This window comes from Dermacentor andersoni, chromosome 6 (assembly GCF_023375885.2).
Source record: "Dermacentor andersoni chromosome 6, qqDerAnde1_hic_scaffold, whole genome shotgun sequence".
Lineage (NCBI taxonomy): Eukaryota > Metazoa > Arthropoda > Arachnida > Ixodida > Ixodidae > Dermacentor > Dermacentor andersoni.
Window position 1 is genome coordinate 57,792,045 of NC_092819.1, and position 26,374 is coordinate 57,818,418.

Sequence of the window (26,374 nt, forward strand, 5' to 3'; positions counted from 1 at the left end):
GGGAGAGAGAAGGTGTAGATACGTGTACGGACAGCATTTGAGTTAGAGCTTCTTTGCGAACGTGAGCTCCTACAGAAACTTGATTGGTCGCCAGCACGGATTCCGGTGCCGGCAACGCCTCGTCGGATGAGCAAGACGTGTGTATAATCACGGCATAGTGTTGTCATTAGACCGCAAACAAGTCTTCACGCATACACAGCGATAGTCCCGTCAAAGTTTATTGATAGGTTGTTGGATCATCATCGGTCTCTATAGCGTCAACAGCAACACTTGCGATATATGAGAGGCGTCCTGTAGAGAAGTCCTTCGGATTAATTTTGATCTCCTGGGGTGCTTTCTTTTTTTTTTAGCTGCAGCTGAGTCCAACCACACGAATGTTTCCTTCCTTTCTTCTTCTTTTTTTTCCCATGCCGCTCACAACGGAACACACAGGTGTTATAAATTGCTTAAGGCATTTAATGTTGCGTGAGGGCCAGCAATTTGTACTTTTGCCAGCTAATTATGCTAAAAGGGCGAGGATGACGTTGAAGTTCTATGTGAAATGTCGGGGGTATTTTGGATAGGCAGGGAGGCCAGGTCCGTTCGCCCTCCTCACTATAGAAAAGCCTGTACAAATGACTTGCACGCAGATTAGAGGAGATTTAATCTTACGGCCCACACGCCTTTTGCTAACTGGATAATAACTTAAAATGCGTTCGCATTTTTCTGCACCTGGAAATGTTTTTGAGTTCTCTGCACTTCCACAACGAGATCCCATACAATGTCGACCTACATCACCGTGACGTACAGGCAGCACACGCCAGTGCACACCCGTCCATCACAGACCTCAAGCTATCTTCCAGCATGCCCTTCTTGTTTTTATCATAATCGCAACACCGCGCCCGACACCTGAGCTATATGGGCAACGCACAGTACTCTTTCGGTTTTCCCGTCGTCGACAACGCGCTAGGCACTCTGCATAAGAATCTGGTGCCCACGAATTCAAGGGGGCTAACAGGTGACTCAAGTATGTTTTCATTCGCTGGCTTCAACTCCAGCGACCGGCCGGCCACCCTTTCCTCCGCGGTGTTGCTAAGTGGTGCCAGCGCAGGCACACGCAGCAGTGAGCGGCGAAGCTCTATATAGCCAGTCTCGCAGGCCCCGCATCACAGAGCGCCGAAAATGTGAACGTACACACCACAAACGTTTGCGTCGCGCCGCACAAAAAAGGGCATTTGAGTACGCGAGGCTCGTGCCGCTCCGTCAAGAACGGCACTCGTCGTCGGCACCGACGCATCCGGGCGGAGGAAGAAGAAGACTCCGCTAGAGAAAGCGGCCGCAAAGTGGCGACCGCTGGGCTTCTCAAGGCCGCGACCTGTCGCGCAGGACAGCCGTCGGCCAGCCTTCGCTCCCCTTCTTGATGCAGTGAGTACGACGCGAGGGGGAAAGAGAAGGGGGGGGGGTGGCCCTATACCGAACGCAGCCGCCCCCACACAAGCCCCAAACAACGGCGCGCCAAACTGCTCACCGCGCCTGGACAAGGGAAAGCCTGAGTGGCACCGCGAGACGACCATGAAGAGGTCGGCCGTTATTTCACGACGGTTCGGCGCAAAAAGGGTTGCAAATATTTGCCTTGCGCTCTCTCTCTGCTCGGTACGGGACGGTCCCGGCCAGCAGCAGCAGCAGCAGTGACCCGTCGCACACACTTCCTCCGCCGCTTCATGCAGGTAACACCCCACACGCCCCCCCCCCCCTTTTTTTTTTCCGCCATCGCACTCGTGGCTTCCCAGCGGGACACTGCCGGGACAACAGCCGCGCGCGCAAAGCGCCAAGTGAAAGTGCTATCGGGGGGCGGGGGCCAGCCGGTGCTGCGCACGCAGCGGTGGTCGCCTGCCGAGAAACCAGTTTGCCCCCGAATGTTTGTGTTTATTGATGGGCGTTCGCGCGGTGCGCCGGCCTGGGAACGGCAGCGCATGTGTGTGTGCGCGCGCGCGCGTGTGTGTGTGTGCGAGGTGCAAGCGTCGGAAAACGGACGCGGCGTTCCTCCGCCGATCCCCCTCTCCCTGTCGTCTTGACGCCTGGCTACTGCTGATGCTGTTCCCTGTGCATACTCTTCGTCCTCCTCCTCCAGCCATCGTCCAGCTCTCTCTTCCTCCTCACCGCGTGTGTTTTTTTGGCAGTCTCCCGAGCAGTCACACAGACGGAGAAGCCGCAGGCGAAGGAGGCTTGAGCGCGTTTTAAAGAGGTAACCCCCCCTGCCCCCCGAACCCCCGTTTTCCCAGCCTAGGTCTCTCCTCAGTCACCTCTTTTTCTCGGGATGACGGGACCCCGGGTTACGGGGAAAGGAAAGGAACGGGCGATCTGCTGGCGCGGCATCGAGGGACACGCTTCGGAGCTCCCGGACACAAAATGGGCCTCCCGTCCGTCGCCCGGTTTGTGTGCCCGGTGCCAAACTGTTCCTTCGCCGCCAGCACCACTGAGTGCCGAATGTGTGCCGACTCGCGCCGGGCGCCAGCCGTCAAGACGGATGGCCAGTCGTCTCGCCGACGCACACGCGCGCGTCGCCTGTGCACATTCAACTACACCCTCCCCCCACGCTGGCGACACCGCTGCATTTGGCTGCCGTTGCCTGCTGCTGCTATCGTCTCTCTCTCTCCGCTCCCGTAGCTTTGTCCAGCGTGGCTGCCAGGGGGGTGTTGCCTTGCGTTCGTCTCAGCTGCTTGTTGTCCACCCCTCATCCACCTTGCTTCCATCTCGTCTGTTTTGAAGTAGAGAAGACGGGGTGGGTGGGGGGCGGGGAGGGGAATGGCGTCCGTCTCCGGCCGATTTGACGGACGGAAGGCGGCCGCCGCGTCGGCCTTTGTCCGGCAAGTGCTGCAAGTTTGACAACTTGTTCCGCGTCCGCCGACCGTCCTCCGTTCGGCAGGGGGTTTGTCCGAACATGCGGGAGCATTGCGGCATGTTTGGCTTGCTTTCTTCGAACGCGGAAGCACGGCGCAGAGAACATAAAGAAGGGGATGCACCGTCTCCTCCGCTGCAAAGAATGGAAAGACCGGCGTCATCTGCAAATTGCTCTGTGCCAAATCCGCGGCAACCCTCCGCCCCTTCTTTAAAAGGGGATACTAATCCTGCATCCACCCCCTCCGCTTTCCGCGTACCGAACACACAGTCACCTTCTTCTCTTAACTGTATGTTATTGCTCTGCCATTTTGTTCTTTTGTGGCTGTTGTTGCTCCCGTCCTTTTTCTTCTTCTTTCATGCGTTCACAAAGGACAAGGCAATATGAATATCACGCCATCTAACTCCGTTGTGTTACCGCCCCTAACGTCACACTAGTAAGCGTATCTAATGAGGCGTTCTTACAAAATACGTTTGTATTGAAAAGCAGAGAATGCACCTCATCGTGACGTTCATAACTTTTAGCACCTGACCCAATATTAGCATTGACTTAAGAACGCACAGTGCAACACACTTGTCTATACAGAGCGGTCGAGTGGCTGGACCGTCCGTAGCAGCCACCTTTAAAGCGGTAGCTGCTGGTTTCCAGATATAGGTTCCGCATGGACCGGGCATGCGGCATGGCTACGCGTGACCTTGTTGCGGTGTGGGCATCTCCTGCATTCTTCGGCGAAAGACGGCGACCAAATCGCCCGTTTCGGCACTCCATACAAGTGCGGCTCACACTGTACTTGTACATTGTTCAGTCAACTTGTGTCCCCTCAGTAGCACGTACATATAGCATAGGCGAAGCTAAAACGTTTTCCCTGCGTCCTTTCTTTCAAGGAGGACGCATCGAGAACTCTGCGGGCTGAATGTCGCGTGCGCATGCGCAAATATAAACCTAGCGCAAGAAAAAAATAAAAATCGACTCCCGAGAACAGCGGCTCGTCGAAGAGTCCAGCTGACGGCTGCCATGGGCCAAGTCAAGACAAACACGTCGGCTCGCTAATCAAATAAGGGCCCGCGAAAGACAAATTTCCCCCTTAGCTCGGCGTGGCTTCGCCTGCCAGCTGTCCCCCGGCCGCCATTACACCCGCAGCGATTTCTCACGCCACCTAACGCCTAAAAAACCCCGCTAAAAAGCATTCTGCCGTCTCGTGTTCCTACCACGCTCCTGCCTCATAGACACTCCGTTTCAACCTGCCAGCCTTCCTTCGAAGCTTCCTATATATCATTTTCTTTCCCTATATATATACACGCACCTTGCGACGATACGCGAGCCTGTGCTCATTTGCACTTTCGCCCAGTTGTTAAAAATGGGCAGCCACACCCAAATTCTCGCTTTTGCCCCGTCGTCCATTGGCCATTACAGTTGCGTTTTTCTTCCCTTTCTTTTTTTCTCGCCACGCCACCGGAAAGTGTCCCTGTAAGAAGCACGCGGAGACAATAATTATGCGTGCAACGCGCGCTGCTGCATGGAACAAAGTGGGAGTATACACGGTGCGTCCGTCGTGGCTTTGAAACGACTAGGTGCCAAGCCTTGCTCGAACGAAGCCTACACGTTTTAGTTTCGGCTGCTCTAGTTTACTTTATTATAATTTTTCTTTTTCCAGAGCGGTTAGGTTTAAAGAAAAAAAAAGGAGGAGGAGGAGGGGGGGAGGAATGTTGCTGCGTCGCACCGCGAACAAGTCGTCGTTTCTCGCTTTCGCTTTTTTTTTTTAGGACAGGACTTGTTTCGTTATTTTAAGCGCCCGCAAAAATAACAGGCCCGCCTTTGCTAGCTAGGCGCTCCGCCAAAAACTAGCGCCTCTCGCAAACCGCCCAAAGCGAAGACCAGGCGCCTCGGCGTTGTCTAATGACGCTGGGCACGCCGGGCCTTCTTCTTCTTTTTTTTTTTTTTGACAGCCGAGACTGACAGGGAATGAATGTTGACGGCTAGCTCGAGCCTCCTACAATTCATTGCATTGTGTACTAAAGCGGTTGCTCTCGTAGTACAATGTGTAGCGCATTACAGTTGCTGTTATAGATGGCTTCGCTCGTGGGCACATTCGGTTATTAAATGGACGCTAAACTTAGATATGAAGTTCGGCTGAGTTATAGTTATAACTGTACGTTCTTGCAATACCGAAACGACAATGCTTATCGTGGGACGAGGCCGGGAAGTTAGCAAATGCGGAGAACGGTGCGTAATGTGACGCCGCCACCTAAATGGCAGCAGCTAGCGTTGTGTGACAAGATGGATTTAGACGTCGTCTGCTCAGGTCTAGTTAATAGCTTTGCTCTAAAGGAGTAGTATGGGTTGCATGCACACTCAAGTTTCGAGGAGCTCGCCTGCTCCAAGAAAAAGTAGCACCGCGACACACATTTTGCTATGTATAGTTACACGGCCTGCGCGCCGGGTCGATCGCGTTGCACTTTAAAGTCGCAGCACACGTACGTCAATTCCATTCTGGCTTACGCATGTCTGGTCACGCAAAAGAGAAAGAACTCCACGTAGGCAGTTCGCATATTCGTTGACGTAGCAGCTGATCGATGAACTTTGACTCTAATTCATTAGGTTATTATACTTTCTAGAAAAAGAGCCGAGCAGGAGCACAACGCAAAAGTGAAGGAATCTTTTAAGACGCCGGACTACTCGAGCGCAGCGCTAAAAGCTCTCGCGAGTGCGTTAAACTCACAAGGCACCTTGCGCTGAAGCTTTCTACACTTGACAGCGGCACCGGAACGCACAGCCTATATTAGCGACAGCGGAAGCAAAGCGGGAGTGACGTCATGGACATTTGCGGTGACACCTCCGATCGCTTATCACGAGGCAAGGGAGTCCGGGATCTAAAAAAACATCTCCAAGGGCGCATTCTCCGCGTGACTGGGCACGTGTTTGCGATAGAGCTCACAAGCTGGAATATTTCCCAGCTTCAGTTCGGCAAAGCTTGGTATACCCATCAATCACAGTAGCGGCTGCGAAGCGCTGCTCATTGTCGTTCGGAATGTCGTTTCGTTTTCTTTTCGCATCCCTACAGCGACCGGCGTCGGCGACGCCGGGATGACAAGTGAAAGCGTCGTACATCTCCGGCTGGTTGGTGCAATGATGGCGACAACTTGGTAGTGCTGAATGCATAAATTGAGTGTGTATGTTATAGTGCAAAACGTCTCTCTCGTCGGGAGTCAGTTACCAACTGGAGCAATTGCTGATTTTAATCATTAGTATCCAAGTCTATTCAGCTTATATTCGTCTGCATCCGATCCGCTTATAGTGGCGCCGACACCGTAACCATTATTTCTATCGTTTCTTCTATTTGTCTTTCTTTTTTTTTGCCCACGGAAATAACGATGGCTGCCTCACTTGCGACTAGATTCAAGGAAGCAGAGCTGACAGCATCCTATTTACCCGTAAGACGACTACGACGGTAACAGCAGGCTGTGGCTGCAGCAGCTTCTCCTGCGGGGACGCTCCCGAACCGCAAGCGCCCCTCGCAGCGCAACCATTCGATCACGGTCACCGAGCTTTGACGCACGAGCTTGTACGCGCTGCCCAAACACAACAGTAGAGTGCCATTGTCCCACCATTTTGACACACATAAGCTCTAAGGTTTCTTTCTGTTACACGCGACAATACCAGCGATTGTTTTCCGCGACCTACACACGAGGAAATTGGAGGGCAGTAGCCCCCCCCCCCCCTCTCATAGGAGGTGGGTGATACACTGCGCGGATCAGAATGAGTGGGTAGGCGTTGTTTCTTCGTGGCAACGACTCCTGCTATAACGCGCCAGAACGTGGTGGACGCCGTTCGCAGTCATGTACGCGATTGTGTACATCGGTGCATGCGTATAGTTGCAGCATTTTCTCGCCCCCCTCACTGCGCGCCTACTCCCATCCTTGCCATCCCCCCCTCCGTTCCCCCCTGCGTACACCCCCTACTGAGTATCGTCCAGCTTGTATACACTGTTCTGTCTGCGCGCTCCAACGACCACGCCCTAGCGATCGAGCTACACAGAACACAGAGGCGCTGGCTTGTGCCGCATGTACGCTTGCACGAACGAGCCTGTCTGTACGTACGCACCGGTTCTGGCGACCAACACGGAACGGGGCTCGATGGCGCCACCGTGTATGCATACCTGAGACAATGGCGAGCATTGTGTGCAGCGCGCGCGCGCAGGACGGTAGCTGTGGCGACGAGCGATGCTATGGCCGCACGGCCTGCGCGACGCGACCGCGAAATGGCGCGCGCATGTCTCTCTCTTCTCGTCGGACCCGTCGTCGCAGTGTCCTGCGCGTCGGAATGTGACCTTCTTCTTTCCGGGAAACACGTGAAGACGCGCGGTTATGATGCTGGTTCTGTGTATACAGCAACGGCTGCTGCTCTCCGAAAGTCTTTTCCGTTTTTTTTTTTTTGTCCGTGTATTCGTTTCCGATGGCTGCGTATAGTCGCCCCCCCCCCCCCCCCACCCCCCAGTTCTCCCAGTGAAAGAAGAAAAGATTACTGACGAGGCTCGTCTCGTGCCTATACGCGTCTTGCAGACATGCGACCTGCAGACATGCGGCCTCATTCCTAAATGCTTCCGTACGGAAGCATTTAAGAAGAGGAGGACACGGGTATGTTAAACAACGCCATGTGGTCTTTTGAGTAACGACAACCTGACACTTCCCACAGTCGTCTCTCTCTCTCTCTCTCCATATATATATATATATATATATATATATATGCGCATGCTCGTGGACGCGCACACATCTGGAACAGCAGTCGAAAGAAGGGCCAATGTTGGACGTTGGCTCAACACTGCACAAAACTGCTCCTCGATAGGCGAAGTATGTCGAAGTATGGTGGCGGTGGTAACGCTATTAATTTGCTCCCTACTTGTTTCTCATGATCACGTGTATACGAGATCGTGTTTCTTCGCTTGTGTCCTGTTTGACTTGTGCCGCGCGCAACTGCATGTTTACGTCCTTTTTTTTTTCTTTTTTTTTTCACCCATGCTGGAAGCTTTGTGTGTCTCGTGCGCTGTTGAAAAACGATAAAAAAATGCTCACTTTCCGGGTATATGCCACCACCGTAAAAACAAGAAAGGAGGCTTTTTCTTTTTCTTTTTTTTTCCCCGAGCGAGCCCCTGGTGCAATACTAGTTGCAGAATGCTCTGCGGAATGCTCACGCCATCTGCCGGTAATGAACGAAAACAATGCTGTGTCAAAGGGGCGCGCTGCCAAGTTCGCGCTCGCTGTCTCTGAAGGCGCACAGCCACAGATACATACGGGCACTTTTCTGTTTATCTTGCACCCAACTCACGTAAGAAATAGCGCTATTCCGCAATAAGAAGCGCTTCGTTGCGTTATGACAGGGAATATGTCGATCCTGTATTGACTTTAAGGGTACCTTCCTTCACAGATAAGCATGCACAATCGACCTTTTCGCGAGAAAAAAAAAGTCGCACGATAATCATAGACCCCCATGAATTCGCCTTTTGGTATATTTTGCTGTGCTCGCGCTAGCTATTTCATTGGAAACGTGCTGTCTTTCCTCAGCACTGCCTTGCTTTATTCATCTTATCTTTAGTTTGTTTTAATTATTTTAATCAAGTGCCAACGTGTCCGCCAATTTACACCGATGTCTGAATCGTACACGATCAGGTCTACACTTTCTCCATCTCACTCCCCACCCAATTTTACTTTTGTTCACTCATTTCACGTTTCGCGATATTTCTATCGTAGTTTACGGTTCCATCATGGTGTGATTATTCGCACCCAAATGCAACGCGCACGCAATTTTCTTACTATGCTTCGTTAGCTGCATCGCACGCCTCTATGTTCCCACGACGAAAAAAAGAAAAATTCAAACAGTACACGAGCTCGCGATATCACTTTCACGAGTCTCCCAAAACGCCGCTGGTTTTGCCGCTCGGTGACGCGGAATTCGGAGAAATCGCTGGCGCGAGAGGCATCTGGGTGGTCTCCTAAAAGAATGTCTCGCTCCCACATGAACGACCCAAAGCCACCGGTATATAGGAGACATTAAAAACTCTTTGAGCCGGACGAGCGAGTCGCCACCGGAGCATAGCCGTTCCCAAAACTCTTCGTAAAGAGCATAAAGACGTACTCCCAAGAAAACTTTCAGAAAATTGTCCCAGGGCAAGCCATGCGGATCATCGGTCCGCGTAACAAAAGGGCGCGGAGCTTCCTGCGGTGGCGGCGGCGGCGGCTTACGCACAAGGGCCGCTGCCCCTTATTGAAATTCAGCACTGGCGACGCTTCTCGACCAGCCCCCCCCCCCCCCCCTCCTGCTAACCCCCCTCCCCCCACCACCACCTCTTGGCTTTTTGCCGCGCTGCCGCGTCCCCCTAGCGGCGGACGAGTGAAAATGCTCTGGAGACGTAGAGACAATGTGGCTCCACGTTCCGCTCGGAAGAGAAACGGCAAGCCTTATTTCTTCTCTTTTTTCTTTCGCCCGCTTTGGGGGTTGGATGTTCGTTTGGAAGCCTTGTTGCCGCCGCCGGGCTACCTCAGTGTGCGACAGGGTTCTCACATTCACGCTGCAAGCCACCGCGGCGGCGGCTACAGAAGCGCGTGGTGGACCGGTCCCCACGGCAAGTCCGCGCAACCACTATGCAGTGCCACGGCGGGACCGTCTCGCGTTCTGCGCTCCTTCTACGGGGATTGAAGCTGCTGCGCGCTGCCTCCCCCCCCTTACCATTCCCTCCCCCCTGAGCATCCGTTCCCATGGGTGTATCTCTGCCCGGAGCCGGGTATATAGCAAGCAAGCAGCAGCAGCAGTACTGTGGTCGTTCTCAAATGCGTATATAACGCGGCTCGGTGCCGCTTGTGCTTTTCCGCGGGGCGAAGCCGGCTTGGCGATGACGGCGGCCGGACCCGATCGTAAATTGGCTGCTTCTTCGCGCGGTGCGGCCTTGAATTCGCGGACCGAGCCTTTCCGTAGCGCGGGTCGGAGACTCTCCGCGTTCAGCGCTGGGGAAAATTTGAGACTGATTCACCCCCCTCTTCCTCGTACTTTAAACAGGGTTTTTTTAACATGGGGTACCATTTTTAAGACTAAACGTAACGAGTGCTTCGTTGACGACTCCGAACTTACCTCCCGGAACGCCTGTTCTGCCCGACTTCACTCAGTTCACGACCGCCCAAGAACGCTCTGTTGTGCAAGCGTTCTGCAGCAGTAACAATGATAACAGCGTATGTTTTGCAGCATATGTTTTAAGCGTAGCTCTCTTTTGTTTGTTTGTTTGTTTGTTTGTTTGCCCTGTGGTAGAAGGTTCAGCAATTACGTGATGTGGTCACCAATTCAATCGTGTTTTCTTTGTGCCGAGCAACGTAAAACAGAGTGCTCTGGTGTGCATAGCTTGTAAAATCAGTATAGCGCTTATCTGGACTGATGCCAGCCCACTCCCGCTCAAGGATACCGCCTCGATAAGGGAAGTCTGAGTATTCGTCGGATACATACGTTGGATATACGTTTTTCCAAAGGCCACCCCATTCTAAAGGATCCAGTTCTCTGATACTCAAAGAGAAGCTGCATTGCATGCGCTTGTTTATCACTTTATCACCAAGCTTGAATGCAGAGCGGCGCGGTTAGCTTGCTCTCTACCGCAGACTAGTAATTCAGACACGCCTTGAAACTAGACGGTTAAAGTTTCCGCACCAGGATATGTGCCCTAGCTGCCTCCTTCCATAAAACCCTTAGGAAACGTTAGGAGGAAAGATAGCTCCGTGCAGACGTTTCTTTCTTTCTTTCTTTCTTTCTTTCTTTCTTTCTTTCTTTCTTTCTTTCTTTCGGCGGTGCATGCTAAGCGTTGTCTCTCTCTCACGGTGCAGGTGAACCGGCCGCTGACGATGAAGAAGGAAGGCATCCAGACGCGGAACCGCAAGCTGTCCTCCAAGAGCAAGAAGAAGAAGGGCGGGGCCGGCGGCCTGGCCATGGGGCTGCCCGACTGCATCAAACCCCTGGACAAGGGCTTCTCGAGCTTCTCGCCGACGGGCCACCAGTTCGCTTCGTCCATGTCCATGACCATGAACCATTACATGCACCAGGGCAACATGAACATGCCCATCTCCATGGGCGGCACGTTCGTCACGTCGCCGCCCATGCACATGACCACGGCCACGAGCCTGTCCGGTCTCGGCCTCGGTCCGTCCACCGCTGGACTCAGCCTGGCCGCCTCCAACAGCATGGTGGGCGCGATGGCCTAGCAGCAGCTGCAACGTCACCCGCCGTGTCGGGACACCGAAGGCAGCAGCACCCCGAGTGCGGCCACGTGCTTCGAGTGCAAGAACTCGCCGCCGTGAGCAGTCATCATCGCAACCCCTCTCCTCCTCCTCCTCTCGCGTCACCTGCGTGAAACGAACGCTCTTTCGCGACTCGTCGCGAACACCTGTACATACGAAGTCGAAACGGTACACGGAGGACTGAGAGAGACCTGAGAGAGGCTGACCGGACGGACATCGTGGAAGCACACAGACAAGAGAGCTATAGTATATCAACCTAATCTATCTTTCGTCACAAAGTACGTACTGCTACTACGTCGCGCGTGCGCGCGTGCGTCATATGTGTGTGCCTTCCGCCCGGACTCTATACGCGGCGGGGTGTGACGTTGCGCGAGTGGAACTGCTTTCAAGTGTGGACAGTCCAGTGCGCGAGCGGAGCTGCCGAGGAGGACTCGTGCGGTACCGCTCGCGATGCTTGTGCTGCCAGCCCCGACGCTATGACCTTCAGCCCCACCTCGTCGCGCGCGGGGTGCTTCGCGGCGTTTGCTTTGAGTGGCGCGGCGATGTGTGCAGAGGGACCACCACTCCATGCAGAGAGTCGGCGCTGCCCGCGAGCGCAGCAGCCCACGCGTCGCAATTTTCGTTTGCCCTGTTTCTTCGCGCCTCGCCTGTCCGGAGATTGCTGTCACCGACTTTCACCTTGGCCGCTAACTGCGTGTGGAGTGAGTGGATTCGGCGCGAGTGCTGACAGGGCTTCACGCATATACGCTGCAGATATTTCCCGATGACACCTTGCGAGCTTGCGCCAAGAATATCGTTTACAAAAAAACGCAGCGCATTGTTTACATTGCAGTCATAGAAGGTACTTTTCTAAGCTAGTGAAATTGTCGTAGAGCGTGTTATCGCCGACAGCCATTCGAGACGAAATCCCTTGAGATACACGCGCATGCGCATGTTGAAAGTCATCAACCGTCCTCTAATTCTGTTGTATGGTGCCCATTCACATATTTAGCTTGGAACAACGCACTTAGTGCACGGTTCCAGAGTCAGCACAGCCTAAGTAACTGTTAGGCTCGAGCATCACGTGATGTGACGTCATCTCGGACTACCTACGCTCCCGTCATAACTACGCCTGGAGACGAAAACACACCAAGCGTCACCGGCGCCCTGCTTTGAAAGCACGGAGTGTAGGCCTTCTCATATAAACGCAATATCACGGGCAGCGCAGGCCTGAATGTTCTCTCAAGAGCTGTTCCCGGAGTGCGATTGTTCTGCGCTGACAATGACACCGCGGTTCCAGCGTTTCAAATAATGAGACGAGCCTGGGTAGATGTCTGTATATACACGGATTTCATTCAGCCTTTGTATGCGTGTCCCTGTAAACGCTCGCGCCGAAGCGTCGTTCGCTCACTTTTGAAGAGCCCCACGCCGATGACACGGCATCCGAGATCGCGAGCGTGCTGTTGCCGATTTCGAAGGTCACGTTGTGAGGGCGCGCGCGTTTCTCACGCCGGGCCAGGTGGCGCTGTTCTCCTGCCCGAAAAAAAGAGAGAAAAAAGTGACGCTTTCCGGCATTTACCGAGGACACTTCGTGAGACACGCCTGCACAGTTCTGAGGCAAGTCGGCTGTTGCAGTTCGCCATGTCGGGGCAAAGAGCAAGCCCCCGGACCAGTCGTGTGTCCAGGTGCGCGAACCCCTCACGCACACACCCGTGCACACCATACGGCTCGTAGTTATCGCAGGCCTAATCAAGTCCCCGCACGGGCACCTCTGGCCGAGAGCAGATCGGCACACACTGTGTGTGACCACCCTTTGGACCCGCAGTCAATATCCCGTCGCTGGGAAGGAACGCACTGTAGAGATTGTCGAGGCGCGACACCAAGGTTTTTTGTCTTGTGTACGTTCTCACATCAACTTTTAGTTCTCTCGTGTGGAAAGCGTCCGACACTAGTTCGCAATTATTTGTTTTCGCGTCTTTTGTTTGATTCAGTACGAGCGGAAGTGTGAAACGGGAATTGAAAACAAAGATTGGATTCTTGTGAAAAAGGAAAGAATATATACATATATAGACATGAAAGGGTAAAAAAAACTATAGGTGTGAAATGCACCTTCGGCTGTGACAGTTTACTTGATCTCTCCAAGCAGCCCGACCACCCTGCATTTTGATTTATGCGCGGTGGTTGTTGTGTGCAATCATCCTGTCGTGCGTGAGGCAGTACTGTACCATGACGTTGCTGTGTTCGCGTAGGAGTGTCGTTGCCTAGAGCTCCTGGTAACGCCAGGGCCTACGGACCAGTGTTTTTACGAGAAGGACTTGTCTAAAGAAGTATTCGTACAGAAGTACTTACAAGCTTTATAGCGGCACCTCCCTGTAAAGATAAGTTCATTATGCAACACATATATGTCACAAAAATAAAAGTCTCGGCATCAAGATTATTCGAATTTCCGCATAATGGACGCTTGCAAAATAATGCGGTGGTATCGGTCGCGTACTCTGGCAAGTAACGCAATGACAAAAGGGCAAGCCAAGATATCGATGAAGAAAACTTACCACAACTGCTTAAAACAGGCCAGTTGGAAACATCAGAGATGTCGGTGTCGTTGTACAAATTCAGGTTATTCGACTTTTTGATTTTCTATTACCCTTACGTTGTTGCAAACCAATAGGAAGCACACAGTGCGTGATAAAGAACCGTGGTTGATATGATCATCACTGCGTATGCGTACCTTATCATATTTGCTATCGGCAGTGGCTCGTGAACAGCACAATACAGTGCGAACGAGATAGCACCACTGCGGGATCCGCCTTCAAACACTTGTGTTCAAAAATTCGTTACAGGTCGTGACGTTAGAGGTGTTGTTATTTAAGTCTTTTTTCTTTTTTTCTTTTTTTTTTTCGGCCGACGAAGGCCAGTGGTCGTTCGAGAAGCCATCGAATGACTGGGGAGAAAAAAAATACTGTGAGCATGTGTTCTTTTGTTTCTTTGTTTTTCTTGCTGCAAGTGTGCGTGAGTGAGTGATAAATGACGTGTACATATTTCACAATGAAGAAGGACGCACATGAAAGGCTCTGTGTTGCCTGCCAGTGCTCGGCAGGTGCTGAGTCACCGCAGTCCGGCTGCACCTCATGACTGGAAATAAACAAGATCAGGTGCTAAAAGAAACAAAACTTGCAGTCTCTTTGTGTCTTGTCGTCACTTTTTCTTTTGTTTGTTGGGTGTGATTGTCAGGAACGTTAAAGGGACACTAATGATAACAGTAAGTTGAGCTGCACTGCTAATTTACTTTCGCAGGGTTGACTGTTAGGCTAGTTGGTAACGCACTGTGAACGTGGGAAGTAGAAGAGGGGAAAAAAAAAAGAATAGAGAGGCGACATGGAGAGGACAGTCGTCAAACAGCATCTTGTCATGTCCGGCGCCTCGCCTCTTCTTCGTATGCTGTATTTTTTTTTTTTTTCGCTCAGCGAAACTTTCTCAATAGTAAATTGCCCTTATTCAATACCATTCGACAATCATAATAACAATATAACAAAACCGCTTTTACCGACGCAAAAGTGAAAGGCTGGTAGCGATGCCACGGTGACCTTTCCGCAACAGCTCTCTGTGACGCAATGGATTTTGCTGACGTCTGCTCAGGCCCCTTATTGTATTTTTATCGTTAAACATGTGCTACACTAGCGTAGAAGAGCCAAAGATCGAAATGAAAGAACTTCATTGAATTTTACCGCGCCACGTACAACGGCCCATACACGGGATAGCATTTTGAAATCCGTGAAGTCTCACCGACTTACTAGGATTGATTACTAGATCACCATCTAGTAACCAACGTCTTACCGCAAAATTAATGACTATGTAGAGTTTCGAAAGGCTAATCTACCGGTCAAAGCTGATTTACTGTTTCTCGTTACTGTCCTCTCAAAAATCACACCTTGCTTTCTAAACGAATAAAAGATTCAACTTGGAAAGCTTCGAGAATTTTTCCCCGCGACAGAACCTTGGGGCCAAATGCGAGGAAGTACTTTTTCGATCTGTGTCGTCACGCTGACGGGCTGGCAACGAGGTTCCGCCGCGAAATTAAATAAGGTCAAGCTTGACCTTCATTTTCTCCAGAACCTCTTTTCCTGCGAGGTGTACTGTAAACCTATATTTACACCCTTAAGAGTCCTTAAGGGTGCAAAATTGTCTTATGACTCTCACCTGTACAACCGTAAAGGGTGTACGGGTGTGAGTTATAGGCAGAAAGCTCCCTCAAGGGCGTAAATCAGTTTACAGTGTAAATGATAGACAGTTTTGAAGCAATGCTCTACCAGGATAAAGTGATTCGTTGTTGTCCTTTAGACTCTTCACCTCAGGAGGTCCTCCTATCTAAATATACGGGAACGGAACGCCGTTTCCCCCCGCAGCCACTGCACCGATTCTGATGACGTCTTTTTTTTTAAATTTTTGTTATATAGAAGAGTCAGAGTCCATCAACTGTAAGGTGCAGATGTGTTATTGAGAAAACGTTTTCTTCGAATACGATCTTGAAAAATTATCAATTCAATTCACAAATACAATCCCCAGTTTTGTAAAGTGCACCTACTCCGACATATAAAGCGGACAAAATTGACGAATTATATGAACCGCTCTGAAATGTGCCGCCAATTTGTGAGTAAGACTTGTGCGAAACCCTTCTAAGCATCGAAACAAGTTTACGTAAGCTGTAAACTTGTAAATGGCGTTTGTCCGCTTTGGATGCTCTTACGGACGCAGCTTACAGAACTGAGATATCAGCTTGTGGTGCAGAGTTATGAATTTGTAAACTTTGTGCTTCAGTATTGTTTCTTTTTTAACCTTCAGCTTCCGGCAATTTTTGCAAAAAAGATATTTATATATATGTATATTGACGCACACACATACTCTTCTAAGATCTCCCAAGCCCTATCTACTTCTACCACGTGCCCGGCTTCTCACACTTCACAAACGCATGTTTTTTTTTGCCCTCTTTGACACTCATGTTGCTAACGCATCACAAGTTCGAGGTTCTAGGTGAACCCGCTTCCTGCGGTCGGCATAATTCAAACTTCTAACTTCAAGGCGACAAATTACTTTCTCAACGTCGTCTTATGCATTGAAGCACAAAAGTAACTGAAACGCCAGTGCATTCCTCCGCAAATTCCGGGAATTATCTCGAAACTGGTGCCACCCTGAGAGTTTGTTCCAAGGGTATCCGCCTGGCGGGCTCCACGGCTCGAACTTGTAAATTGCAACATAGGCCATAAGTTAGGTAAAACTTAATTAGTGAACTTTTCTTAATTAGTCGATTACGCATGTCGATTTTTTTTTTCTGCAAGTAATGCGCGCCTCTTCGAGTAAACCAGCTCATGAACTAGAACTGTGCTATTTGTCACAGGCAACGTTTTAAAATTTTTTGAAAGTGTTCGCTGCAACACCCTGTATATTTCGTTTATCACTGGAGTTCACAAAAAAAGAAAAGAAGACCCGCAAGAGTAAGTAGCATATCATCAAAAAGTTACAAACACCAGATTAGTTGCAGAGTACCACGAAGGCAACTGAAGTACATCCCAAAGAAGAAAAAAATGCAATGACACCACTGCTTTCAAAGAGACGAGAGAAACAACATAAAATATCATACTACCTGACAAAAACGTTGCACTTTGTTGTCCGACTCTGCTCGACAAAATTATTTGAGATGCAACAAGTGTTTCTTTTTCTTTTCCTTTCTTTCTTTCTTTTTTTCTTTTTAAGGATAATGCCTGTTTTAACTGCCAGAACAGCGGCCTTATGCTCCAAAGTCTCTGATCCAGTCTCGTTAGCTTCTACAGGACAAAAAGACGAGGCAGACAAGACTTCTACGTGATAGGTACTTGATGCTGCACCCGGGCGATGAATCGTAGGTCATCAAACACGTGAATGATTACAGGGGAAAGCTGTGTGCTACTGGTGCCTGCCCTGTACACTATCCAACACTGCTCACTCTACACACTACTGCAACACCATAGGCATTTCAGCTGCGTCCAACAGTTCTTACCAGGGCTGCGCTGTTTGCATTAGGCTAAGGACCTAAAACAAGCTCGTCTGATAGCGGTCTCTTATGGAACTTTGCAATGGAAGAGGATAGTTGCTGTCGTTCTTGCGCGTACGCTATAGCTTTTCTCCAAGCCATTGGGCTGGACGCACGGCTTTAGAGATGCCACAACTCTGTGAATATGTATAAACGCATCTCTTCCTTATACCATCATTATCATTCATCAGCCCTTTCCCTCCCCGTTCCATTTCCCCAGTGTAGAGTAGCAGGCCAGAGCAAGTTATAGCTCAGGCCGACCTCTCTGCCTTTCTGTAAATAAATTTCCCTCTATGCGTCCAACAAAACGGTGGAGGCACGTCCACGACTACTGTGCCGCAAGCTGAAAGCCGCAGGGTATAGCGGATCTCACGGATATCAGTGTAGCGGAGTTGTTCACGCTGCGTGCATGCTGCATAACTGTAGCAATGCGTCACTCAGTTTACGGCGAAACTAACGAAACGGAGGAAGCAGACGCGCAACGTCTGATCATCTCGTTGCTCGGCGACATGTGACAAAAAACGTGCGCGCCAGTGCGCTTTCGCGATCGAGATCCGAGCCAATGGACTCTCGACTGGCTTGCCAACTATATATGCAGAGCAGAGCGCGAGAGGCGCGAAGCTTGTCTGATCTGGAAAGTGTTAATCGAAACGCCGATCTTGGCAACCGATCAGATAAACCGCGGGAGGGTAATGGACCACCCTGGCTTCTTTCTTCTCGGCGCAAGAGAGGGGAAGGGGGGGGGAGGCAATCGGTCAGTTCAAGCTGAGAGGTAAGTACATCGAAAATGAACCAGAAGGAACGAGAGTAATGAGCGAAAACTAGAGACAAATGCATCGCTGCAAAATACGAGACAGACAGAGAGAGAGAGAAACCGGCAACGTTCGACGCAGGAAAACAGAAGCGTCACATGCTCAAGCAGCACACCGCCACAAACGCGCGAACAAACGCGAAAAAAGCTTCGTACACTGGGTCTGCGTTCCACGATCGTTACGAATATAGAACCGGTGCATCTGCAGCCGCCGAATCGATTCGCGCCCTAGTGGAGTGAAAAAGGGCGAGGGGGGGGATCTCGAGTTGCCGTAAATCAGAGCGCGGACTCCTACGGCACAGTCGCCCGTCCGCGCGCGACGCCGTTCATCACGGCTTGCTTGGTCGTGACGCGAGGCTTGAAACAGTGCCGGCGGGTGGGACAGGTGGGGGAGGAGGGGGGGAGGCGACAAGCAAGCGCGTTCCACGGGCGCGACAGCCGTGCCAGGACCGCGGCATCGATTGGCCTCTCGCGACGAGCTATGCGCGTGCGAGTGAGGGAGTGGAGGACGCGCGTAACGCACGCATATACATGGACGCGGACACCGAATGAAGTTCTGGCATGCTCGATAAAACAGCGGCGGAAGAACTGCTACGGCAGCAGCAACAGCAGCAGAAGCAACGGTGTCCCTGCGAGCTGCACACCAGCTGTGGCTGGCGACCAACATGTACGGAGGTATACAGCAGAGAGACAGAGAGAGTGTGTGATTGTCGAGAGAGGCAAAGGGCGCTAGCAAACACGACAGTGTGCAACAGCAGTAGTAGCGGCAGCAAAGGGGCCACGCGAGCATGCATAAAAAAAATAAAAGAAAGCGGACAACGCCTCGCTGGGCGCCCGACAGCTCCCTCGGTAGCGGTGGCTGCTGCTGCTGCGTGGTGCAAGCGCCACACCGGCGTCGATGCCGCTGTAAATGGCATGCACGGTGGTGTGCCGAGCAAACAAGCCGCGAGGAAGCCATGCATCGACAACGAGTGCACGTGAAGCAGCAGCAGCAACGACAACACGGTCGACCGGAGCACGACATCACGGCGCATTTTCGAGCGTGTCTGTGCCGTCACCCCGCGCCCACTTCTCACCCACAACCCCCACCGTAACACACACGCGCATGCACGCCAGACGCACACCACTCTCCTACAGCACCTCTTCGAGCGAGGTCTGTGCTATGGGGCAGTCAACTGCAGAGTCGCGAAATAGCGCTGCCGCTCAAATCGCGTGGCGCGCCGCGCCAGAAAGGAGGCGGGGAGGTCATCAAAACGGAACGTGACGATCAGGGGCAATTCATCTGCGAGTCCGGGTCGCGCACGTATTCTACCGCGAAGTGCGTGACGCTGCAAACAGCGGCACCCTTTGCCTGTGGCCGTATCTTCCATTCCTTTCTTTGATTGCCGCGTGCTGCAGGATAAAACGAGCGTTTCCATGAACGGCCCGCGCGAATGTTGTCAAACGGCCGGTGTTTTTTCACCTCGTCGGGATCGCGGTCGCCTCAGTTGACTCGGAAGCCGGGCGACCACAGCTACATGGGGTCAAATATAAGGGCGAGTACACGCAACTGTATTATATATCTCGGCGCGTGTCAGCTGCGTGACAGTCTCGACACCGTCTCGATTGAAGCCAACGGCGCACACACCTCTCCTTGTGCGCGACGCGATAAAAACGCTCTATTAGCCGATGGATTTGTTACTCGTTTGTCGGTGGTTCTTTGTGGGTCGCGTCGCCTCCTTTTAAAGAGTTCGGCGGTCGAGAGCTAAATGCGGACAGGCGTCGTCTTCGAACCGTTCCCTCGGCGCTGGGCGGAAGCAGGTGGTTCTCTCGATCCGGAAACGCGCTACGCCGGGGCCGTGTAAGCGCGCTTACGCTGCTTTTGGGACGAGCCCCGATTTCAGAGCGGCGGCGCCTTGAATTCGACACGCCTGCGCTCTTGAACGCGGCGGGAAAACAAATTGGACGTCGTGGGGGAGGGAGGGGTTGCGAGAAGGAAAATGTGGAGCCCCCCCTCATCCGTCTCCAAGATGACAGCTCGGCACGCCATTTACACGCTCCCATATAGGTTGCACGCCTCACACGCGTCCCAACGAGAGCACGCGCATATACTAAGCGAGAACGTTAGAGAGATAACGAATTACGGCGAGATGAGGTCGACGTTTCTCATGAAACAGCCGAAATTTTTATGCTTCGCTGTGATGGATGCGTCTCTTCTTCTTTCTTCTGACAGCCGCCTCGATATAGGCTGTGCTACGTGGAGCGTGCGTGGTTCATCATCATCAGCTTCATCGTCATAAGCATCATCATCATCTTTTATGTCCACTGCAGGACGAAGGCCTCCCCCCTGCGATCTCCAATTAGCTATGTCCTGCGCCAACTGATTCTGACTTGCGCCTGCAAGTTTCCTAATTTCATGATCCCCCCACATAGTTTTTTGTCGTCCTCCATTGCGCTTCCCTTCTCTTGGCACTCATTATGTAAACCTACTAGCCCGCCGGTTATCTAACCTGCGCATTACATGACCTGCCCAGCTCCATTTCTTTTTCTCTTAATGTCAATTAGAATATTGGCTATCTCTGCTTTCTCTTTGATCCACACCACGTTATTTCTGTCTATCGACGTTGCGCCCAACATTCTTTGTTACAACGCTCTTTGCGCGGTTATTGACTTGTTCTCGAGCTTCTTTGTCAACCTACAAATTTCTACTCCATACGTTAGCACCGGTAGAATTCATTGATTGTACACCTTTCTTTTAAATGATCGTGGTAAGCTTACTGTCCTTACTGTCCTTACAATGTCTGCCGTATGCCAGTCCAACCAATTTTTATTCTTCCGTAAATTTTCTTCTCATTATAGCCCCCTGTGAGTAATTGACCTAGGTAAACGTACTCCTTTACAGACTCTACAGGTTGACTGGGATCCTTAACTCTTGTTCCCTTGCCAGGCTATTTATCATTATGTTTGTCTTCTGAATATTAATCTTCAACTTACACTTCTTTTATACTTTCTCTGTTAAGGTCCTCAATCATTTGTTGTAACTCATCCTCAGTGTTGCTGAAAAGGACAATGTCATCTGCAAACCGAATTTTGTTGAAATATTCTCCGTTGATCCTCACTCCTAAGCCTTTCCAGTTAAATAACTTGAATGCTTCTTCCAAGCATGCAGTGAATAGCATTGGAGAGATTGCGTATCCTTGCCTGAAACCTTGCATTGTAGGTACCTTTCTACATTTCTTGTGGAGAATCAAGGTAGCTCTCGAACCTTTGCATATATTTTCCAAGGTATTCACGTAAGCCTCCTGGGGAGGTATTCTGTAAGAATCCACCTAGTGGACAGGTCCATTTCGTCTGCTGTTGAAGTTCTGATTGGCTGAGCTTGGCTGCGCGTCCGCAGCAATCACGCGCCACAGCCAATCAGCACTTCAGCGGCAGACAAAATGGACATGTACACCCTGTAGTCCTTAATTACGTAATGCCTCTATGACTGCTGCTATATATACTGAATCAAATGCATTTTCATAATATATGAAAGCCATAGAGAGAGGTTGATTGTACTCTAGATTTCTCGATTACCTGATTGATGACATAAGTGTGATCTATTGTAGAGTATCCCTTCCTGAAGCCAGTCTGTTCTCTTGGTTGACTGAAGTGTAGTCCTTATTCGATTGGAAGTGATCTTTGTGAATCTTTTATGCAGTACCGAAAGTAAGCTAATGGGCTTATAATATTTAAATTCTTTAACGTCTCTCTTTTTGTGGATTAGTACAATGTTGGCATTCTTCCATTTCTCTGGAACCCTTGAAGTCATGAGACCTTTCGTATAAAGGGTCGCAAGCTTTTCAAGCATGATATCTCCTCCATCTTTGATTAAATCGACTGTTATTTCTTCTTCTTCTGTCCCTTTTTTCCCGTTTCATGTCTTGCAAGTCCCGTCTAACTTCATCACTAGTTATAAAAGGAGCCTATCTAACCTGTTCCTTACTACTATGAAGGGAGGTATTGTGACTGCTCTGGGTACTGTACACGTCAATACAGAATTCCGCCGCTGCTTTTACTATATCTTCGAAATTTATGGTGATATTATCCTGCTTATCTTTCAGTGCATACATCTTATCCAACTTTTTTTCCAGGGTGGCACAATGAGTAATATGTACGTAAGGTCTAGCGGTAAAGTGCAGAGACAGGGGAACAAACACACAGTAATCGCCTATAGAATAAGCGAACTTACACCACGTGTTCAATTATGCAGGCATTGCTTGCCTTTAGCTGGAGCGCTCAGCGAATGAAGCTCGACATTTTCAGCGCTCGAGCTTCCCTGTATTTTGCTGCTTGACAGCGAAAGGTATATACCACATGTGCGCACCGTCAGAGGTACCTCGGTTACTTCCACATCGTGTATCCGTGAACCCGACATTCTGGCACCGAAACTACGTCAATGCGTACCAGATCACCGGATCTCTCTCACACACACACACACACACACACACACACACACACACACACACACACACACACACACACACACACACACACACACACACACACACACACACACACACACACACACACACACACACAAGATAAACCTGGGGACGCATTCTGAAACGATCCACTCCGGTGCTATCGCAGTAGTATCGCCGTCAGGCGCGCGCTCATTGGCTGGTTGAACAAAATCAGATGACGTAGTGCTCAACAAGCCAATCAGCTCACCCAATTGTGCTAAAACAGCCTATCAGCGCGCGCCGATGGCGAAGGCGTGGCAGAGGCGAGAGTATCGCCGAAAGTGATCGTTTCAGAATGGTGTCCCTGCACTTCCTATCAGAAAGGTGCGCAATCTTTACTTGAAAATAAATTCTCATTCGTCATTCTTCGAGCTGATCCACGCATCTGGATGCTTCCGCGTGTCGGACGAATGACAATGAAGTGTCCGTTGCGTTTCAGGCAAACAGAAACTATACGGTGCCCTTGGCCACACGCTGCAGACGAAACATCGTCTTCTGTGTAAATTGTTGAAGACTCGCTCATCTCACCCTACCTGTACTCCACGCCTAAAAATTTTCGTCCGCGTCCCTGTTCCCGCGCTTAGAGCCATTTTCTATGATTTAGCTCCAAGCGTTCGCTCCTGCTATAGTGTATTCCGCAGTGAGGCCTGCCACATTAGAGCTCATGCCGGTACGGCAAGCATAGCTAGCGCTCGGGTCGCAGACTGAACGCTATTCGCGTGCGCCGAGAATTGCGTTCGTTCACGTACTGGGACGCCTCAAGCAGACATGCGTGAATGTCCTACACGCCTGTGTATCGGAAGGATGGCTTCTCTCGTTGCGTTTCACGTGGCGCAGCGCCCCGGAACGCAAAACCCACTCGGCTCATTGTTAGCCAACTATTAACCGCTCGGACCGAGACTTGCACGGCGCGCCGCGAAGGAAGTGCACTTCGCCGCCGCGGCATGCCCCCGGCCGAGTCCTCAAGCGGCTCGCCGGACATCGTGACCGGTCTCCTCGCTCTCGGCCGAGCCGGGATCGGGCGCAGCTAATGAGCCCGAGCGCCTCATAAATCACGCGCGTTCTCGAAGGCTGCCGCTGCCGCCTTGGAAGCCCCGCTCCTTTTAATGGCCGTCGTCCGGCCAACAGCTCGTTGGGGCCGCGGCAGTGCTCGCGGCTGCCGCTCGCTCGCTGCTGGCTTTTTTTGCTGAAGCGGCGAGAGAGAGAGAGAGAGAGAGAGAGAGAGAGCTAGCCGCCGGTGAGGTGCGCCGGCCGTTTTCTGAGGACGACGCACGGGGGAGGCCCTGCGCGCGCAAGGACCCCGTGCTTAAGCATGTGTGTGCGCTATGGTGCGCGTGTATGTGAGCGATTCAGTGTGTGTCTGTGCGCGCGCGCGTGCGTGCGTGCGCGTGTGTGTGTGTGTTTGTGTGGGTGTGTCAATGTACGCGTGTATCATACGGTGTGCGCGAGACTAGTGTTGTATCGTGCTGCGCGTCTACGTCTAAAGGCACGCAAAATGCGCGCGCGCGCGCGGTCGTCGATTTGAATAGCGCCCGCGTTTCTTGATTTACCGCGCTCTTCCAGCTTTCGTTTCTCTGATTTCGGGCGCGCGTGACGAGAAAGAAGCAAACTATACCGCAAGAATCCTGCATACTGCACGAACGCAGATGTGGTTAACTTTCAGTGGGAGCAAAACAGCAGAGAAATGCTAATGATGCGACTAAGAGTGGTTGTTCTACTGGATAAGAAAGGGGGAGAGCGGGAGGAGGGGAGGGAAATACAGCGTAGTATAATACTATAAACGCACATTTAATGCACCATGACAGTTTAAGAAACAGAGAAACAAAGAGTGCGCATTATATACGAAATTTTACGGTATTCAGTGTATGAGAAGGGAGAAACGCGCGCGCGCGCGCAGCTCGCGCGCATGCTCGTGCCTTTTAGGTAATGGAACGCTTTAAGGGCGAGCGAGGCTGTGATGAAACCGGAAGAATAGAGGCCGCCACGCCGCCATGCCACTACGCAGCTTCCATCGCACAGAAAGAAGAATGTTCGCGCAACGGTCTGCGCCGAGACCCACGAGCTTCCTTGGAAGCGAGGACAGAGCTGCTCGCAACAAGAGGCGATCGGGGTAGCTGAACGGTCTTTCTCCTTCGTTTTCTTTTATTTGTCTTTGTTTTTAATTTATGTTCCTTTTTTTTTCAGTTCACGCTGCGAGCGTTCTATATATAACGCCGGAGATAAAGTGCGCTTCATTTCAGCCCTAGCATTACACGGGCTGGGGCCGATCAACCGGAGAACATTACTCAAGACATGTGTGCACGCTCTCGGCGATCTCGCGAGGATTGAAGAAGCCACTGTGTGCACACAAGAACCTGAAACGCCCACGTGACTGCACTCGGAGCGCGCTTTTCTTTCTGCGCAGGCGCAGTGCGCACGGGTACGAGCAGCAGTACAATATGTGGCCAATGTATCGGATTTCCTTTTTTAAAGATTTCTTTGGCCTCTTCCACCCAAATTACGGTTGTTGGCTGCTGTCTTGCACGACCGGCCGGTACCGGATATAGTGCAAACAAGCACCGGATATAATGCGATACCGAGGCTGCCCGGGGCGGCAGGTGATGCACATAGGTGCGCGGACGTGAGCTCCAACAAAAACACGCCGTCGTGCCGTCGATGTCAACCTTTCGTCGTCATTTCATGGTCTTCATTCCAATGTGATTATTCATTCGTTGTCATTGTTCCGCCGTCTGCATTCTGTCATCGCTGCGTTGTCATTTCGTCTTGAGCTCGTTTGCGTCGTCACGCCGTTCGTCGTCATTTTGCTGTCATCGTGCCTTTGTCGCCAGGCCGTAGATATCTCATACAGTCGTCCTCATACCGTTATCATAGCGCCATCGTCATTTCAATGGGCGCGAATTGCGAAAACAGCCGTGTACTTAGATTTAGGGGCACGTTAAAGAAACCTATATAGGTGGTCCAAATTTCCTGAGTCCCCCACTACGGCGTGCCTCATAATCAGATCGTTGTTTTGGCACGTAAAACCTCATAATTTAATTTATTTTAATTTTTCTAACGCCATCGTCATTCGACTGTGATCATTCCTTCGTCATTACACAGTCGCAGTGATGCGTTCGTGATCGGTCGGTCGTTGCCACCCCGTAGTCGTCGATCCGTCATTGTGCACACCATTTTCCTCACGCTGTCCTCGACACGTAGTCATCTTCAGCCCACTGTCATCATTCCAGCATCGTCATCCCATTGTATATAGTCATACCATGTCCTCATCTTATATTGTCCTAATACCACTGTCGCAACTTGTGCGTCGCCATCCCATTGTCGTCATTAAAGTCGTCCTCGTAAATTTGTCGTCGGGCGGTCCTGGCCGTTCCATTTAAGCCAACGAAAAATAAAGTTGATTTCCATCGTCGTCATTCTCTCGTAGTAATACCAGCGTCGTCGTCATCACAATGCGGTCGTGTCATCGTAGTCATTCTATTGTCGTTGTGCAGCCGTAGTCACGTAGCCATGCTCGACTGCATCGTCGCCATGCGCGAAATCCGCATGTTCGAGCATCTCAAGTTGAGCGAAACGTTTCCCGGCGAAAATGCGTCCAACACGCTCGTGCGCTCTATAGTTCGCAAACGCCAATCAAAGCTTTGCTCATACTTATTCCCGCTACGCGTGGGACTGGCATATATATATTTTTTTATTGTTACAATAGTTGTCTGCATATTTGGACAGGTGTTTCATACTGAAGGAGGTACGATAAAGGCTCAGCAAAAAAAAAAAAAAAAAACATTGCAACCGCAAAACACATTAAGAAGCGTAACTACGAAGTTGCACAGCATATTTCCAACGAGCCACAAGCGAAGAAACATGATCACGTGCGCAGGATTATGCGCAACAGCG

At 51.1% G+C, this 26,374-nt stretch overlaps 1 protein-coding gene across 3 annotated transcripts in view; it reads left to right on the forward strand.

Moving 5' to 3' along the window:
• LOC126522802 (GATA-binding factor 2-like) overlaps nucleotides 1–14,294 on the forward strand; it is a 299,824-nt gene extending 285,530 nt beyond the window's left edge. For all 3 annotated transcript variants that reach the window (XM_055066564.2, XM_055066566.2, XM_055066565.1), the window contains one exon: nucleotides 10,735–14,294. In XM_055066564.2, coding sequence (XP_054922539.1) covers nucleotides 10,735–11,109 — 375 coding nt within the window. In that variant the 3' untranslated portion in view covers nucleotides 11,110–14,294. The remainder of the gene's footprint in view (nucleotides 1–10,734) is intronic.
• Nucleotides 14,295–26,374: the final 12,080 nt, after the last annotated feature.